This window comes from Dama dama, chromosome 23, assembly GCF_033118175.1.
Source record: "Dama dama isolate Ldn47 chromosome 23, ASM3311817v1, whole genome shotgun sequence".
Lineage (NCBI taxonomy): Eukaryota > Metazoa > Chordata > Mammalia > Artiodactyla > Cervidae > Dama > Dama dama.
Window position 1 is genome coordinate 19,059,977 of NC_083703.1, and position 17,422 is coordinate 19,077,398.

Sequence of the window (17,422 nt, forward strand, 5' to 3'; positions counted from 1 at the left end):
GGCTCATGTAGAGACCAAATTAAAGAATATAAAATTTCAATAACTTGGACTAAATGATGTGTGGATTAATGATAAGTAGTAAAGAAAGACTATTACATCTACCTTGGATTATTGTGTAGAGTATTTCATTTACTGATTTATGGACCTTAGAATCCTTGATTCGGGGAATTCCTTGGTGGTGCATTGGTTAGGACTCAGCACTTCCAGTACTGGCCTGAGTTTAGTCTGGTTGGGGAACTAACATCCTGCAAGCCGCATGGTCAAAAAAAAAAAAAAAAAAAATCTGGTGACTGGGAGTAGTTACCTCTTTCAGGTAGGAGACATGAATTTTCCTTGTAGAGGGCTGAATGTGTTATGGCCCCTAGGAAAGGAAATATCCAATAAATACCTACTGATGGGTCAATTTTTAAACATTCGGTTGTCAGGTTATTATTCTTATAGTTACTGTGGTTCTAAATGACTTCACAGAGAGATGAAAAGATGGAATTTTAAGTGACTTTTAGTTTGTTTTTCAGCCTTTGGACAAAATTTTTCACAGTCCATTATATTAAAAGCATTTAGTGTTTCTCTTGAAATATAAGTTCTTTAAGACTATTTTAAAGCAGCTGATGATTTTTGAAAAAGCAAAATGATCTTACATGATGTAGAGAACCTGTACAAAACGTCAAAAGCGTAGGGATGTACACACACATTCTCCTAAAGAATGAGTAATTAGGACGTGATAGCAGTAAAAAAATTATGTTTGTTTTTATTTTAAAAAATTAAAAAAATTTAATTGAAATATTGTTGATTTACGGCTTCCCTGGTGGCTCAGTGCTAAAGAATCTGCCTGCAATGCAGAAGACCTGAGTTAGATCCCTGGTTCGGGAAGATCCTGTGGAATGCCCTCTCCAGCAACCCACTCCAGTATTTTTGCCTGGAGAATCCCCATGGACAGAGGAGCCTGACGGGTTATGTCCACGGAGTTGCAGAGCGTCGGACACGACTGAAGCCACTTAGCAGCAGTAGCAAAGCTGATTTACAGTATTATCTTAGTTTTGTAACCAAGCAAAGGGTTTGTGTGCTCATGGCTCAGAAAGTCAAACTTTGACAGTGGAAGTTTGCAGCAAAGCAAGGATTTATTGCAGGGCACCAAGCAAGTGAATGGGAGATGAGCCTCAGATCTACTCCAGCTTAGTCTTTGAGTTACAGATGTTCTAAAGGGGAGGAACGAAGAAACTGGGGTTACTCATTGCTCTGTGACATTTCTGTATCCGTGATTTTAGGAGTCAGAATCTCTCATTTGAGTTTCTGGCCAGGTGACTCCATAGTCTGTGAGCTCAACTTGCCCTAGTGAAACAACCTGAGTTTGTACCTTAATAGTGACCATGTAGCAGTGATTTTAGTGCATCGTTAAGAATGTTATCAAAAGCTTTTGCACAGCAAAGGAAACTATAAGTAAGGTGAAAAGACAACCCTCAGAATGGGAGAAAATAATAGCAAATGAAATAACTGACAAAGAATTAATTTCCAAAATATACAAGCAGCTCATACAACTCAATAGCAGAAAAACAAACAATCCAATCAAAAAGTGGGGAAAAGACCTAAACAGACATTTCTCCAAAGAAGACATACAGATGGCTAACAAACACATGAAAAGATGCTCATCATCGCTCATTATTGGAGAAATGCAAATCAAAACTACAATGAGATATCACCTCACACCAGTCAGAATGGCCCTCATCAAAAAGTCTACAAACAACAACAACAAAAAAAGTCTACAAACAACAAATGCTGGAGAGAGTGTAGAGAAAAGGGGAAACTCTTGCACTGTTGGTGGGAATGTAAATTGATACAGCCACTATGGAAGACGGTATGGAGACTCCTTAAAAAACTAGGAATAAAACTACCATATGACCCAGTAATCCCACTCCTAGGCATATACCCTGAGGAAACCAAAATTGAAAAAGACACATCTATCTCATTGTTCATTGCAGCACTATTTACAATAGCTAGAACATGGATGCAACCTTGATGTCCATCTATAGATGAATGGATAAAAAAGTTGTGGTATATATACACACAATGGAATATTACTCAGCCATAAAAAGGAACGCCTCTGAGTCAGTTCTAATCAGGTGGATGAACCTAGAACCTATTATACAGAGTGAAGTGAGTCTGAAGGAGAAAGATAAATACTGTATTCTAACACACATATACGGAATCTAGAAAAGTGGTACTGAAGAATTTACTTACAGGGCAACAACGGAGAAACAGACACAGAGAATAGACTTATGGACATGGGGAGAGGGGAGGAGAGGGTGAGATGTAGGGAAAGAGTAACATGGAAACTTAACATTCAGTTCACTTCAGTTCAGTCACTCAGTCGTGTCCGACTCTTTGCAGCCCCATGAACTGCAGCACGCCAGGCCTCCCTGTCCATCACCAACTCCCGGAGTCCACCCAAACCCATGTCCATTGTGTCGGTGATGCCATCCAACCATCTCATCCTCTGTCGTCCCCTTCTCCTCCTTCCCTCTATCTTTCTCAGCATCAGGGTCTTTTCAAATGAGTCGGCTCTCCACATCAGGTGGCCAAAGTATTGGAGTTACATAGACAGCCAATGGGAATTTGCTGTCTGGCTCAGGAAACTCAAACTGGGGCTCTGTATCAACCTAGAGGGGTGGGATGGGGAGGGAGATGGGAGGGAGGTTCAAAAGGGAGGGGAGATATGTATACCTATGGCTGATTCATGTTGAGGTTTGACAGAAAACAACAGAATTTTGTAAAGCAATTATCCTTCAATAAAAAATTAATTAATTAAAAAAATGTTATCAACAGCAGTAACTTTAGTTATCTGATGCTGGTTGATTAGTGTTGTTAGCACAGGATTGAAGGCAAAGGGGAGGAAAAAATGAATAAAGTTTTGGAGAGAGAAATTAATCATAAACTCAATAAGAGAGCTTGGTTTTAAGGGGACTCCTTTTCAGTTTCACGTGTACAATATAGTGAATATTTTTTAATAGATTATATGTATCTGTTTGCTTTTAAATTGTGGGTCTTTAAAGGTACAGAGTGGGCTTCCCAGTTGGCACCAGTGATAAAGATCCCGCCTGCCAATGCTGGAGCTGTAAGAGATGGAGGTTGGATCCGTGGATAGGGAAAATCCCTGGAGGAGGGCATGGCAATCCACTCAAATATTCTTGTCTGAACAATCCCATGGACTGAGGAACCTGGGGGAGGACTAAGCACGCATGCAAAGGTACAGATTATCCTTACTTAACTTGTACCCGCAATGTTTACTTCATTGCTTGGTATAGAGCTGGCAATGTCAAGTATTGACTAAATTTTAATTGAATTGAAGGCAGCAGAAGTTTAGACAGTAAAGCCCGAGTCACATTATCTCTAAAAAGAAAGAGGAAGTAAAGGTTTGGAGTTCTCCATATTTAGTCCCTTTTAATCCTTGTCAGGATTAACTCAGCAGTGGCCACAGGACTGGAAAAGTTCAGTTTTCATTACAATCCCAAAGAAAGGCAATCCCAAAGAATGCTTAAACTACCGCACAATTGCACTCATCTCACATGCTAGTAAAGTAATGCTCAAAATTCTCCAAGCCAGGCTTCAGCAATACGTGAACCATGAACTTCCAGATGTTCAAGCTGGTTTTAGAAAAGGCAGAGGAAGCAGAAATCAAATTGCCAACATCTGCTGTATCATCGAAAAAGCAAGAGTTCCAGAAAAACATCTGTTTCTGCTTTATTGACTATGCCAACGCTTTTGACTGTGTGGATAACAATAAACTGTGGAAAATTGTGAAAGAGATGGGAATACCAGACCACCTGACCTGCCTCTTGAGGAAGCAGCAGTTAGAACTGGATATGGAACAACAGACTGGTTCCAAATAGGAAAGGGAGTACGTCAAGGCTGTATATTGTCATCCTGCTGATTTAACGTATATGCAGAGTACATCATGAGAAACGCTGGTCTGGAAGAAGCACAAACTGGAATCAAGATTGCAGGGAGAAATATCAATAACCTCAGATATGCAGAAGACACCACCCTTATGGCAGAAAGTGAAGAGGAACTAAAGAGCCTCTTGATGAAAGTGAAAGAGGAGAGTGAAAAAGTTGGTTTAAAGCGCAACATTCAGAAAACTAAGATCCTGGCATCTGGTCCCATCACTTCATGGGAAATAGAAGGGGATACAGTGGAAACAGTGTCAGACTTTATTTTTGGGGGCTCCAAAATCACTGCAGATGGTGATTGCAGCCATGAAATTAAAAGATGCTTAATCCTTGGAAGGAAAGTTATGACCAACCTTGATAGCATATTAAAAAGCAGAGACATTACTTTGCCAACAAAGGTCCGTCTAGTCAAGGCTATGGTTTTTCCAGTGGTCATGTATGAATGTGAGAGTTGGGCTGTGAAGAAAGCTGAGCGCCGAAAAATTGATGCTTTAGAACTGTGGTGTTGGAGAAGACTCTTGAGAGTCCCTTGGACTGCAAGGAGATCCAACCAGTCCACCCTGAAGATCAGTCCTGGGTGTTCATTGGAAGGACTGATGTTGAAGCTGAAACTCCAATACTTTGGCCACCTGATGCGAAGAGTTGACTCATTGGAAAAGACCCTGATGCTGTGAGGGATTGGGGGCAGGAGGAGAAGGGGACGACAGAGGATGAGATGGCTGGATGGCATCACCGACTTGATGGACATGGGTTTGAGTAAACTCCGGGAGTTGGTGATGGACAGGGAGGCCTGGCGTGCTGCGATTCATGGGGTCGCAAAGAGTCGGACACGACTGAGCGACTGAACTGAATCCTTGTCAGAATGAAATCTGATTCCCAGAGGACCAAATTCTGCCAAGCTTCACAGCCTTCTCGGGGATCCCGGTTCATTCTCTAGAATCACCCTGTAGCGCCATCTCCCGGAGCTGTTAAGAAACTTCGGATTTAAACCGCCACCCTCTTTCCAAGCTCTTACTCTCCCGGGTCTTTTTCGGAGGCTCCCTGGACGCATGCGCTTTTGATGGGCAGCAAGCCAGTGAGAGACTACAATTCCCAGAAGGCCATGCCAAAGCGGGGGGGTGGAAATCCCATGGTCCGGGGAAGCGGGAGGGAAAGGCAGGAAAGCTCGCGAGAGGACGAGCTTGCCGCGCCTGCGCGAAGTGCGTGGAGGCGGGTGGAGAAAGTGAAGAGGAAGAGAAGGAGGTGCTGTCCCACAATACCAGGCGGGAGGGCGGGCAGGCGGTTTGTATCCGGGCTGTGAGGTGCTCGGAGCCGCCGCGGACCTTGCTGTTGCCTCTGTCTCTTTAACGCGAGAGGAAGCGATGCGGAGGGGTGGAAAATGGCAGAGCTGCAGATGTTACTAGAGGAGGAAATCCCGTCCGGCAAGAGGGCGCTGATTGAGAGTTACCAGAACCTGACCCGAGTAGCGGACTACTGTGAAAACAACTACATACAGGTGAGCCGCGCGGGCGGGCGGCCGGGCGCTGCCGCCTGGGCCAAGGACCCGCCACCGGCCGACCGAGTGACCAGCCCACTGGGCGGGGTGGGGAACTGCCTAACCCCAGCGGCAACCCCAAAGCCCAAACCCAACCCCAAGCTCAGCCGGGGTAGATAGCGAGCGGCCGGGCTCGGGGAAGTCGGGCTGTGATACAGGAAGTGGCTGCGGTGGTTGAAACCCCGAGAAGCCGAGAGAGAAAATGGGCGAGGGATCCCGGATCCGCGGCCGCCGCAGCCCGGCGCCCCGCTGCCGTCCCCCTCCCGCGCGGGCTCGGCCCCCAGGACCGCGCTGCCCTCCAGCCGCCTTCCACCCGCTGGGCTTCCGTCCCGGAGTCCTCCGCCGCCGGCCGAGGGTCTCGGAGCGGCCGACCGAGCGGAGAGCCGAGGGCCGGGACGAGGAGAGGCAGGAGCCGGAGGGGAAGCGGGGGTGCATCGGGGGAGGGTGGGGTGGGGGCGATTATGTCAGTTTCAGCCCAGAGGGTGTGTCTTTTATTTATTTATTTTTTAAAAAAAAGTGGTCATGAGTCACATCACATAGACCTCCCCGAGGAGAGGAGGAAGCGGGTGGGGAGCGAGGGAGGGCGTAGAGAAGTTAACCTCCGAATTCCCTTTAATTGAAGGTTTGTAAATCTGCCTGCCTGTCGGTTTTCAAGTCGGGTGTTTTTCCCTTCTCATCAATTTCACTTCCGCCCCCACCACAATATATGCTAGAGATTGTTAGGGCGGTCGTTAGTGTAAAACGCAAATTATCCTTAACTACTTGGAAAAATGGCTTGAATATTCTCTTCCCTAAAAGTTCTTGAACTGGTGGCTTCTTAAGTAAAAATAGAACGGTATAATCTCCGGTTGCTTTTTTTTCTTGAGGTTTGCCTCTTTCCACCCTAAGTGCATGTATAGAATGAATCTCCGTTGAACTAGAACTGTAACGTCAAATATGTTACTGTAAATTTATTAGAAAATTCTTGTCACTTTTCTATGACAGGGGTTGGTTGTTTGCTTTTATTTTAATGATTGAAAGTGAATTATGTTGTGTGATAGTTTAATTTGTAGATCTTTAACTGCGTGAACTGAACAGTTTGCAGTAGAAGCAAATAAAAGTAGCAGAGTCCTTTGTATCTATGTAATGGCACCAAAAACTCGCTTGTTAGTGGAAAGGCATGACCCAAACGTGCTTTGAAAGGTTGGGGTTATTGCAATTGAGACTAAAGTATTTATAGAAATGCATCCCATGTGATTATCATTCTTAAGAACCAATCGTCTCTGTGTTGGCAAATACTTTTCCTCTTTATTTTTAGAAGGAGATACTGTTTTCAGAATATTTTGAATATTTCTCAATTCCCATATTAGTAACATTGTATTTTCAGTAGCACTACTAGGAATTTATCTCATAAATTTTTTCAGGCTTTTTTTTTTTTTTTAACAGGCTTTTATTTTAGAAATTCCACTGATAAACTTGTTGAGTGCCTGCCACAACCACTGTATTACTTGTTTTTGCAAACTTTATATTTGGCTTTTAAGAAAATATTCTTAAATCTAGTAGGAATGTGAATATAGTTTTCAAATAGAAACACTGACAGTTTATCGATATTAAAAATATGTTTTATGCAATTTCACATGAAGAACCTTAAAATTGAGGTCAATCTCAGTTTGCTGCAGATATTAAAGATTTTGAAAGCCAAAGGAAGAGCGCAGGAAGTTAAATTACCCACATTCTAGAGAAGTCATTTCTTTGTGGAAGTCAGCAGACAGGCGCTTCATAAAGGGGTGGTTTCTTTTTGTTTTGCATGTTGGGAAATCTGACAAATATATGGTGTGGTAACTGCTACGTGTTGGCCAATGCAAACGTGTTTTAACCTGTCTGTTGACTATTTCTTGTTCAGGTAGTTGTGTGCTGTTTTTTTTTTTTGTTTTTTTTTTTCTTCCTTGACCCCTTTTCTTTTCCCTTCTTGCTACCATCATGTAATTTTGAAGCTCTAAAAGTTCGTTATAAATAAATAAATCATTCTGTTTCTCTTGAAGTCTTTTAAGCATGTTAGTACCATGGTGCTCAGATGCCCTGTCACTGGCCCCAAGTTGTTTATTGTTGGTGATCCTCAACACCAGTGAGATACTCAGAAGTACCCCAGGGAGGAGGGAAAGGATGAAATTCACGCACAGCAGTGTTTGTCTTTGTAGCTGTGGGCTTATGAAGCTGGTCACTAGCTGCTTTCCCAGGAGGCTCAGACAGGCTCCAAAGACGACGGGCACTTTGTGGAAGTTGATGTGGTGGTAGCTGGTTTTGTGATCTGCCATGGTGCTGTGGAGAGGGGACAAATAGTACTGGAAATATCTGTTTGGATGTCTTTTGAGATCTCTCTTTATCCTTTCTGTGACTGTTTGGGTAATGGCCAACACCCTGTGTAAACATAGCTTCACTTGGAGAAAGTATATGGTCACTTGTGTTTTGAGAAGTTTTTTACACCCAAGGTAAGTTAAATTACTGCCTGAGTGATTTTTATCCTGAGAATTTAGTTTTGATTTTGTTTCTTTCCTACACTTTGGAAGTACAGTTCTGGTAAGGTGTTTAGCTGGCAAGTTCTTTTGGCTGTAGTGCAGTTGAGTCCTTGAGCACTTTGTTAGCTCTTTTGGTCCTGTTGACTTTATTAAATTTTATTATTAATAGCAAAACTCCTCAGAAGAATCCTCTGTCTTTTAAAAAGGACAGGGCTTTTGAATTTCTTAAGGGAAATTAGTATTCAAAATAGAAAGTGTATTTTACTTAGACATAAAGAAAAATCTTTGCTTTAGTTTGAATTTTCTAGTGGTTATGTCAAAGACAGTCACTGTTCAACTCGAATTCATTTGTTCTGGCCAGTTCTCTGCACTCCACTTCAGGGTCCATACTGCGTTTGTCATAGGGACTCTGGGGGAGTAGGAAGGAGATATACGTGAAAAGGAGCAGAAACTGCTTACGAGAGATTTCTCAGCATAGGTTGAATGAGTAAGGACAGAAAAGTCTTTCTTACAGCTTAACTTTTTAATTTTTCCCTCTGGAATTCCCCCCCCCCCCCCCATAGGGGCTTCTTCTGGGTCAACAAGTATATCCTGACGTCTGGGAGGATGAGGGGATACCATCAGTGAGCTACTTAGTTTAGCTTGATTTCCTCTACCTGTGATGTTAGTTTGTATTCATTTGCTCATTAGACTCATAATCTTGGAAGGCAGGTAATTTTTTGAGTGGGAGCACTCTGGAGTAGGTAAAAACTGACTCTTTTGGTACTCTATAGTTTATTCCAGTTTATAAAGTGATGTCACTTAGGTATTACAGTAATTCTATGATCTTTTTCTTTCTCCTTTTCTTTTCTTTTTTAAACAAATGAGCAATCTGAGGTTCTGAGACATTGAATACCCAGCTTAAAGTTCCATATCATGTATGGGATAGTGCCTGGAATCAAACCCAGATTTTCTGATTCTGTACTAAGTGGATAAAAAGAATGTATGAAGAGGGTAATAGAAAAGGGAAGAGTCAAACACCTGTTTCTGCTTATTGAGTACCTACTTTGTCACAGTCTTTGCTGGTTGATTTGTATTATCTTTAATCCTTGCAAAAACTCTGTGATAGACAGTATTCTCTTACAGATGAAGAAATTAGGACTTGGAAAATGTAAATCAATTTTTATTTTATCATACAGTTAGGGATTGGCAGTCAGGATTTCTCTAACTCTGACAGGCTCTAAAAGCCATTCTCTTTCAATATCACACTGTCTAGAGATGCGAATGAGTCCAGAAATATCATGAAATAAACAGACTCTTGTGGGTTGTGTCTGGGATCCTCACAGCTATTTTACTATTGTTTCCTCTGAGTTCCAAGTTGTTATATAAGAACAGGTATGTTTCTAATTTGGGAACTTGCCTGAATCACAAAATATAGTAGCTTTGGCACTTGAAGTATTGAATTACAGGAATTGTAGGCTAGTTTTTCACTGAGCTCACTGGTCCCTTTTCCTTTCTTGTGTGTTTTTGCCTTTTTTTCCTCTTCTGAATCGGCTTTGCGATCGTGATAAGGAAATTTGTAGAAAAATTAGTAGGTAAGTGAAGTTGCTTAGTCGTGTCCTACTCTTTACGACCCCATGGACTGTAGCCTACCAGGCTCCTCCCTCCATGGGATTCTCCAGGCAAGAATACTGGAGTGGGTTGCCATTTCCTTCTCCAGGGGATTTCCTGACTCAGGGATCGAACCCTGGTCTCCTGCACTGCAGGCAGATGCTTTAACCTCTGAGCCTAACAAAACAAAAAACTTCTTGAAATATTTGGAATAGTTCTGATTTCCACACAAATTGTGTTCAGGTAAAGACAGTCAGAATGATTGCAGAGATGAGGACAGGTTAGAAATGGTAAAAATCTTAATTGCACTTGAAAGTTTGAGTAAAACAGTGGTTTGAAAAATTAGAGATGTGCTTTGGAAATCTATAATATGTGAATTAAACAAGGTTTAGTAATGCACAACATGGTGATTCTAGTTAATAATATTGTGTAATTGCTAGGAGTGCAAATCTTAAAGGTTCTCACTGTAAGAAAGAAAAAAAAATTGTAAAGTTGTGTGGTGATGGTTAATTGGACTTGCTGTGGTGATCATTTTGCAGTATATACAAATAATAGTGAATTTTTTTTAATAGTTTTTATATTGTACACCTGAAACTAGTTTTTTTTTTTTGGAACTAGTGTTATAAGTCAGTTATATCTCAATAAACAAAATAAAATGGAATTTTAGGTAATTTTATGGAAGATCCTCAGTTATTTGCTAGATTGACCTATATTGTGTCATAACGTTAATTGAACATTAACGGCAACCCTCTGCAGTATTCTTGCTTTGAGAATCCCATGGACGGAGGAGTCCATGAGGTCTCAAAGAGTGAACATGACCGAGCAACTAACGCAGTGCTGCCATTAAACAGGCAGAATCTGACCTTGCATATTGGGTCTTAATGAAAGTCCATTCATAAGAGTGGAGTTTTATATCAGTTCTTACTAATGTTCTCAAGAGTACTGAATATTCTTTAGGGCTGTATATCATTTGAATGTTTGTATTAAAACAAACATCTTTTTTTCATTTTGTAACTACAGTACCACTAAGAACTTTACATGTGATTCTGTGATCTAGTTCTGGCCTGTGATTAGATCTTCAGTTTTAGCTTCTTTTTGTCTTTTGGAGAGAAGTTTTTTTTTTGTTGTTTTTTTAGAAAATTGTTGAAATAATCCCTTCAAATAAGAACACTTTTCTAATTCCTCTTCTATGTGTCTGCTTTCTCCAGTTGGTTCTGATAGGTGAAGAATGCTAATACTCCTTAAAGTAGAAGGATGTTTGGGCCATTTGAGTTCTGATCAGTGCTATTTATTTATTTATTGACATGTAGGATCTTAGTTCCCTGAAGAGAGATCTGCAGTGGAAGCACAGTCTTAAGCACTGGATGGCCGGGGAGTCCCTCTATGGCTATTTAGGATAACCCTTTATCTTAGGTTAAATTATATTTTAGGAATTAGACATTTGTGAGTTAACAGACAAGAATGTGTTAGCCAGAGAGGAAGACGCTAATGTTGGGATAAGAGGTTGAGTCAAATATTAGGAGAGATGTATGTAGACTGCAATTCCATGAAAGTAGTGGTAGTAGAGACAGTGAGGCGAAGTCATAGTTAAATGAGAAGTTTGGAGCATTTAAAGTTTGAATTTGGGGGGAGCTGTGTATTTTTTCTAATGCCTTTTAGTGTTGATTATAATTTTTACTGAAGTTATGACTTGGTTTTTGAAGAAGAATAATAGTCAAGCCCTGGGACTAAAAACTTTTTAGATCTTAATATTTATTTAATAAGACATCATGCTAAAAATAAGGGATTTTTTTTTAAAGTACAAAATTAAGAAGATAAGGCACTTGGAAAATGGTGATTACTGGATTTTGTTTTTAAAGCAAATAGCTGACATATACGTTAATTCCATAGAAAGGAGACTTGAAGTTTTTTAATGTACCCAAAGAGGTATGCTTAACTAATTTACCAATTTTCTTCATTTACAAAATGAAATTTTCTGAGATACAGTTGGTAGTGAACTAGTATTTGTGAAAAAAACCTGAAACCAAAACATCCTAAGGAATGTTATGTGTGTTTGGCGCATGGGCTTAGTTGTTCCATGGCATGTGGGATCTTCTTGAATCGGGGTTCAAACTCACATCTCCTGCATTGGCAGGTGGAGTCTTTACCACTGAGCCACCAGGGAAGCCCCGAAGTCTATTTTACTAATTTTTAGTGTAGTAATTAAAACTCATTATGGAAAATTTCAAATGTACTCAAAAATAAAGAGAATAATGTAATGATACCCCCACATGTTCATCATCTGGCTTTAATGACTGCCAACTCATGGCCATTTATCATCCTCTCCTGTCTCTTTATTGTTCTTGTGAAGTCCATCTTTGACATATCATCTCATCCATAAATATTTTAGTATGTATCTCTACAAGATAAAAGTCTTACTAAATCCACTGCACAACTGCTATATGTGGGGGAAAAGATAATGAATGTTACTATAATTTATTTATGACAGTAAGGAGTAGAGAGCTTTAAAATAGTTAATATATTTTAAATTTACAACCAGTTTTGTTAGTAACTCCTGCCATAGATTGATTAGAATATAGCTATATTATTTGCTTCATAATGCAGTTTTAGAGATTGAGCTATAAGTCATATAATATAAAACCAGCAATTTTAAGCTATACAGTTTAGTGATATTTAGTACATTCAGTGTTATGCAACCACTGCCTCAATGTATTCTAAAACATTTTCATTGCTCCCCAGAAAAGCCTGAGACTGTTAAGCAGTTTGTCCTCATCTCAACCACCCTGCCCCCAGCACTTGGGATCCACCAATTTGCCTTGTCTCTATTAATTTACTTATTCTATATATTTCATATGAACAGAATTACACAGTATGTGGCCCTTTGTGTCTGTTTGACTTGTATTAGGCATAATGTTTTCAAGCTTGGTTCATTCACTTGGTAGCATGTGTTAGTACTGTATTCCTTTTCATGGCTGAATAATATTCTAGTGTATATATATTATACCACATTTTGTTTATTCATCTCTTGGCTCCTCCATTATGCTTCCCTGGCACCTCCTTACCCAACTACCACTACTGATTGATCTGTACCACGTCCTGTTGATTCTTCCTCTTAAATATCTCTTTAAATTAGTCTATTCTGTCTCCATTGTACTACCCTACTGTAAAGCTTAGACACCTGCTCTAACTTCTGTCTTTACATTAGCACATATCCCCTCTGATCACATCCCCATTATCCACACTGTGGCTTGACTGGCACTTTCAAAATGGAAATCTGGTCATGTCACTCTCCTGTTTCAAAGTTAGTCAGTGATTCTTCATAAATATGCAGTCTCACAGTGAGGCCTACCAGGCCATATATGGTATGTATCCTGTCTTTCTAGTCTTGCTACATTCATCCCGTTGCTCTAGTCTTACCAGTCATAACGTCCTTTCAGTTTTTTGAAATTTCATTCTTCTCTACCTTTGCAAATGGTGTTCTCTAACTAGAAAACTTGTTCCTTTTGGTCTAAATATCACTTATGTGTCAGGTCTTGTGTTCAGGTGAAAAATTACTGCATTCATTCATCGTTCTTCATTTGATCAAAATCTTTTGAGTACCTTCCAGGTACCACAGATAAAATAGTGAGGCCAAGTCCCTCCCCTTAGGAAGTTTTCATTATAGAGGAGAGGGGACAGAGGATTCCCCCTCCTCCCCACAAAACAAAGACTTTCACATGAGGAGAAGTGCTGTTTGGAAAGTTAAATAGGGTGACAGGATGCAGAAAACTGGGATTGGGCAGGAGGAAGTGATACTCTCTGGAGATGACCTTTGAAATGAGACCTGGAGGATAGGGCGTCTTCCCTGTGAGGATCTAGGAAAAAGGCAAGTTCAGAGGCTCATAGATGGGAAAAATCTTTCTAAGGGTTATGTCTACAGGGTAGTGAGGAGACTGGTGAGAGAGAGGTCAGAGAGATTGTCAGGTGTCAGATCACGTGTAGGCCTTGAAAAGTGGTTGGATTTTATTGCAGGTGTGATGCGGTTATCATTGCAGTACTTAATTTACTTTTTGAAAGAATCATTCAGGCTACTGAGTGGAAAACATCCTGAAGGGAAAGCAAGAGCAAAATTTCTAGGAGGAAGGGTGTTATTGTACTAGTCCGGGCAGAGAATGAAAATTGCTTGTACTTTGTTATGGGGTGAGGAATTCAGGGGAGAGGTTGGCTTTTTTTAAGGCAGAGCTGAACAGGGCTTACTGGTGGATTGACTATGGGGTATGAGGGAAAGAGGGATTGAAGGATGACTCCTAGTAGGAATTATTTCCTAACTGTCAGTGGATGGCTGCACATGGGCAGGGGGCTGTCAAGAGTGCTCTTTGTGGGTGTGTGTTCAGTCCACATTAGATTAGACAATGAAGTAGACAGGCTAGGTAAATAGTCCTTCTCGAGTTTAAGGAGGAGTCAGAGGTAGAGATCCATATTTAGGAGTCATCACAGAATAGATTACCACTGCCTCATAGAAATACAATGTGAGCCACATATCTAATTTAAAATTTTTATAATAGCCATATTAAAGTATAAAGAAATAGGTTGAAATTAATTTTAATAACATTTTGTTTACTCAGTGCATCCAAAATATAATTATTTCAATAAGTAATCAACACAGTTTGTTAATGAGATATTTATTTCTTTTTAAAGTACCAAGTCTTTGGAATTTGATGTGTTTTTTATACTTGGAGCACGTCTTAGTTGTGAAGCAGATAGTGAAAAACTGGGATGATTAGTGAATGGGAAGTCCTGTGAAATCTAAGGATTGTTGAAATTGAGGTGTTAGAGCAAGTGAACTGCAGAGATAGAAGAAGAAATTGGATGTTCAGAATACAGGATTTTTAAAAATCTAGATTTTTGAAAATGGTGTAAATAGTAGTGATGACCATGGGAGGTTTTGACAGTGATGAACAAGAAAATGTTTTAGTTCAGGAAGTCTGGAGACTGAGAGGCCACGGTTTGGGGTGGATTATCTGAGTGAATGTTGACATCACTAAGAATAATGATAGGAATGGTGATGAATTAGTGAGTCCTTAGCGAAGGAGGGAGTGATGAGGATGTTGGTAGATGACAGTAACAAGGTTACTTTCTTAGAGACCTCTTCCCTGTGAGCTCAGTTTATACTCCGTTCAGTGCTCCCTTAGAATCCAGTGTGTTTCCTCTGTGCACTCATTACATTTGTTTGACACGATGCTGATCTCCATCTAAGAAAGCAGGTTTACCAGGTTTGTCTTATTCATTCCCACATCTCCAGTGCCTGCCCATTGCCTGGTATATAAGCTCTGAAAAGTTTACATGGACTATTCAAGGAGTCTGGAAGGTTAGTTCTCATCCTCATTCTATCACGAATTAGTTGTATTTTAACCAACCTTTAACTCTTTTGTTGTTGTTATTTAGTCACTAAATCCTGTTTGACTCTCTGCAATCCCATGGACTGTAACCCACCAGGCTCCTCTGTCCATGGGATTTCCCAGGCAAGAATACTGGAGTGGATTGCCATTTCCTTCTCCTGCTAACTCTTATCTTCTGTAAAAGGATGAGTTTAAACTAGATTATGTCCAAAGTTACAGTTCTGATGATTTTTATTAGTTTGCTTCTGACTTTTTAGTCTTGTAAATCCGGTGCTTTTCATTAGTTTGTTTCTGAGTTATTTCTTCAATTTCCTCTAAAAAACCCTTCGATTTACTTCCACTTATTCCTTTTGTTTTGTATGTTGAAATGTTTACTTTGTCATAACTAAGATATCAAGACATTGAATAAATAGGTTCAGTCTTGGCTGAAGAGAGAAAATACAAGTGAGATTGTGTTAAATTAGAACGTCTTTGTCTTTATCTCTTCACAGTATAGATCAACCGTACCAAAACGTAAAGGTCTCAGGAATCCTTTATACTCCTAAAAGAAGTCAAGGACCCCAGAGAACGTTTTTTAGATGGGTTATATTTATCAGTATGTACTGTATCAAAAATTAAAATGGAGAAATTTAAAACATTTATTAATTCGTTTAAAATGACATGTGATAGGTTTTAACATAAATAATATAAATAGTAATTTTTTGAAAAATATCCATAGGTTTCCAAAACAAAAAAAAGTTTGAAAAGAGTGGCATAGTTTTATGACTCCAAATCTCTTTAGTGTGTGGCTGGAAGACAACTGAATTCTCATATCTACTTCTGCATTCAACCTATTGTGATACTTTATTTTGGTTGAAGTATATGGGAAAAATCTGGCTTCATACAGTTATGTAGTTTGAAAGAAGTATTTTAATAGTCCATGTATAGAACTATGGATAATTTTGTTTGATACTGTATCGAAACTCAGATAGTAGTTCTTAACGATTTGTTGCAGTGTGGACTCTGAAACATTGTCAACATTTTATACTCCAGTACGTTAAAAATCATTGCATGGGTTATTTTGATGGAAAATATTTTTTCACTTAGTTATGTGGATCCTTCTGAATGTTGACCCATTCCATTACAGGATACTAAAAAAAAAAAAACCACATTCATTAATATCACTGCAGATCTTCATGAGTCTTAAGTATTGAAAAGCTTCCAAGCTCACATTGGTGGATTAAAGGTTTCCAAAATTCTAATGTTTACTTGAAAGTTCGAATTTTACTGTTGGCAACAAACATTGCCAAACAAAACAAACAAAAATTTTCCTTGAAATGATAGGCTTACTTCATTCACTTTAAGGAAGGTGTCTGCCAAATGTCCAATATGATTAACCATAGTTTGTCAGTTGTTTTTTGAGGTAACACGTAGTTTTAAAGTTGTTTTTTGAAGTTCCATGGAAAAATGACTTATTTAGCTTGCACAGTGCTTTTTCCTATTATACTTAGAATGCAGCAGAATTATTTGAAAGTATTTTTCCTTTTGTCACACACAATATTAAGACATCATGTCAGAAGAAAAAAAAAAGACATCATGTCAGAAGAAAAGGCAAATAGCATTAGTATTACCATGAAAACAATAGTTTTGACCTTGTGAATCTCCTGAAATGGTGTGAGGGGTCCTCAGTAGCCTGCAGACCACACTTGGAGAAACTTCAATATGAATGTTTGGTTTAGTAGGCTTAACGTCTTCCATTTAAGGTAATGCTGGGAGTCTGAATTTTAAATATCATTGTATAGCACTGTCTGTAGTGGGCATCTCTGACTAAAAGCTTGTGCAATACCTCATAAAAAATTTAAAGTTCCTTCTCTAGGAATTCTATTAATACAGCATATACTCTGTTAATCATTTTTGATAGTTTCTTATATTCTGGGTGTTATTCTTTCCTCTGTATATTTTACCTTCCAGCACTAATTTTCAAATAGTTTTAGTTTCATATATCTGTTTTCTCCAAATCTTACCCATACCAAAAGTTTGGTAATTTGTTCGAATAAATTTATTTGATTAATAGGAAGTTGTTTACATTATATGATTTTTATGAAGTAATATGAAACACTGATCTTAAATTGTTTATAGTAATCATTTAAGTTTTTTCTAATTTGAGTATGTTCCAAATTCGATTTGAAGAAATCTGTTGTTGATATTACCTATGGTACATATATCCCTTTTCTGTACTAATTTATTTATGTTTTTAAAAAAAAGGAACCCAACTAGAGCGGGAGAAAAAGTTAAAAAAAAAAAACAAAAAACTGGCTTTTTGTTTCAGCTCTTTCTCTGGCATTTTTCCTCTTAGGTTTTTTTTTTATACTTTTAATAAAAAAATTCTTTTGGGGGTTAATCCATTTCTTTTTCATAAAGGTTGAGAAATCTTTTTGTTTTCAGCTCCATGTTTCATTAAAATTAATTATCAATCATATTCAGAGTTTGCTTAGGGAGACA

General features: G+C 39.2%; 1 protein-coding gene across 11 annotated transcripts in view; it reads left to right on the forward strand.

The window, feature by feature from the left end:
* Positions 1-5,154: 5,154 nt before the first annotated feature.
* The window catches only part of ABI1 (abl interactor 1), a 79,919-nt gene continuing 67,651 nt past the window's right edge, over positions 5,155-17,422 (forward strand). For 3 of the 11 annotated variants that reach the window (XM_061126112.1, XM_061126113.1, XM_061126111.1), the window contains exon 1: positions 5,156-5,439. In XM_061126112.1, the coding sequence (XP_060982095.1) occupies positions 5,323-5,439 (117 nt within the window). In that variant the 5' untranslated portion in view covers positions 5,156-5,322. Of the gene's footprint in view, positions 5,440-17,422 lie in introns of all 11 variants that reach the window. The other 8 variants (XM_061126108.1, XM_061126109.1, XM_061126117.1 and 5 more) reach the window with 5 other exon arrangements.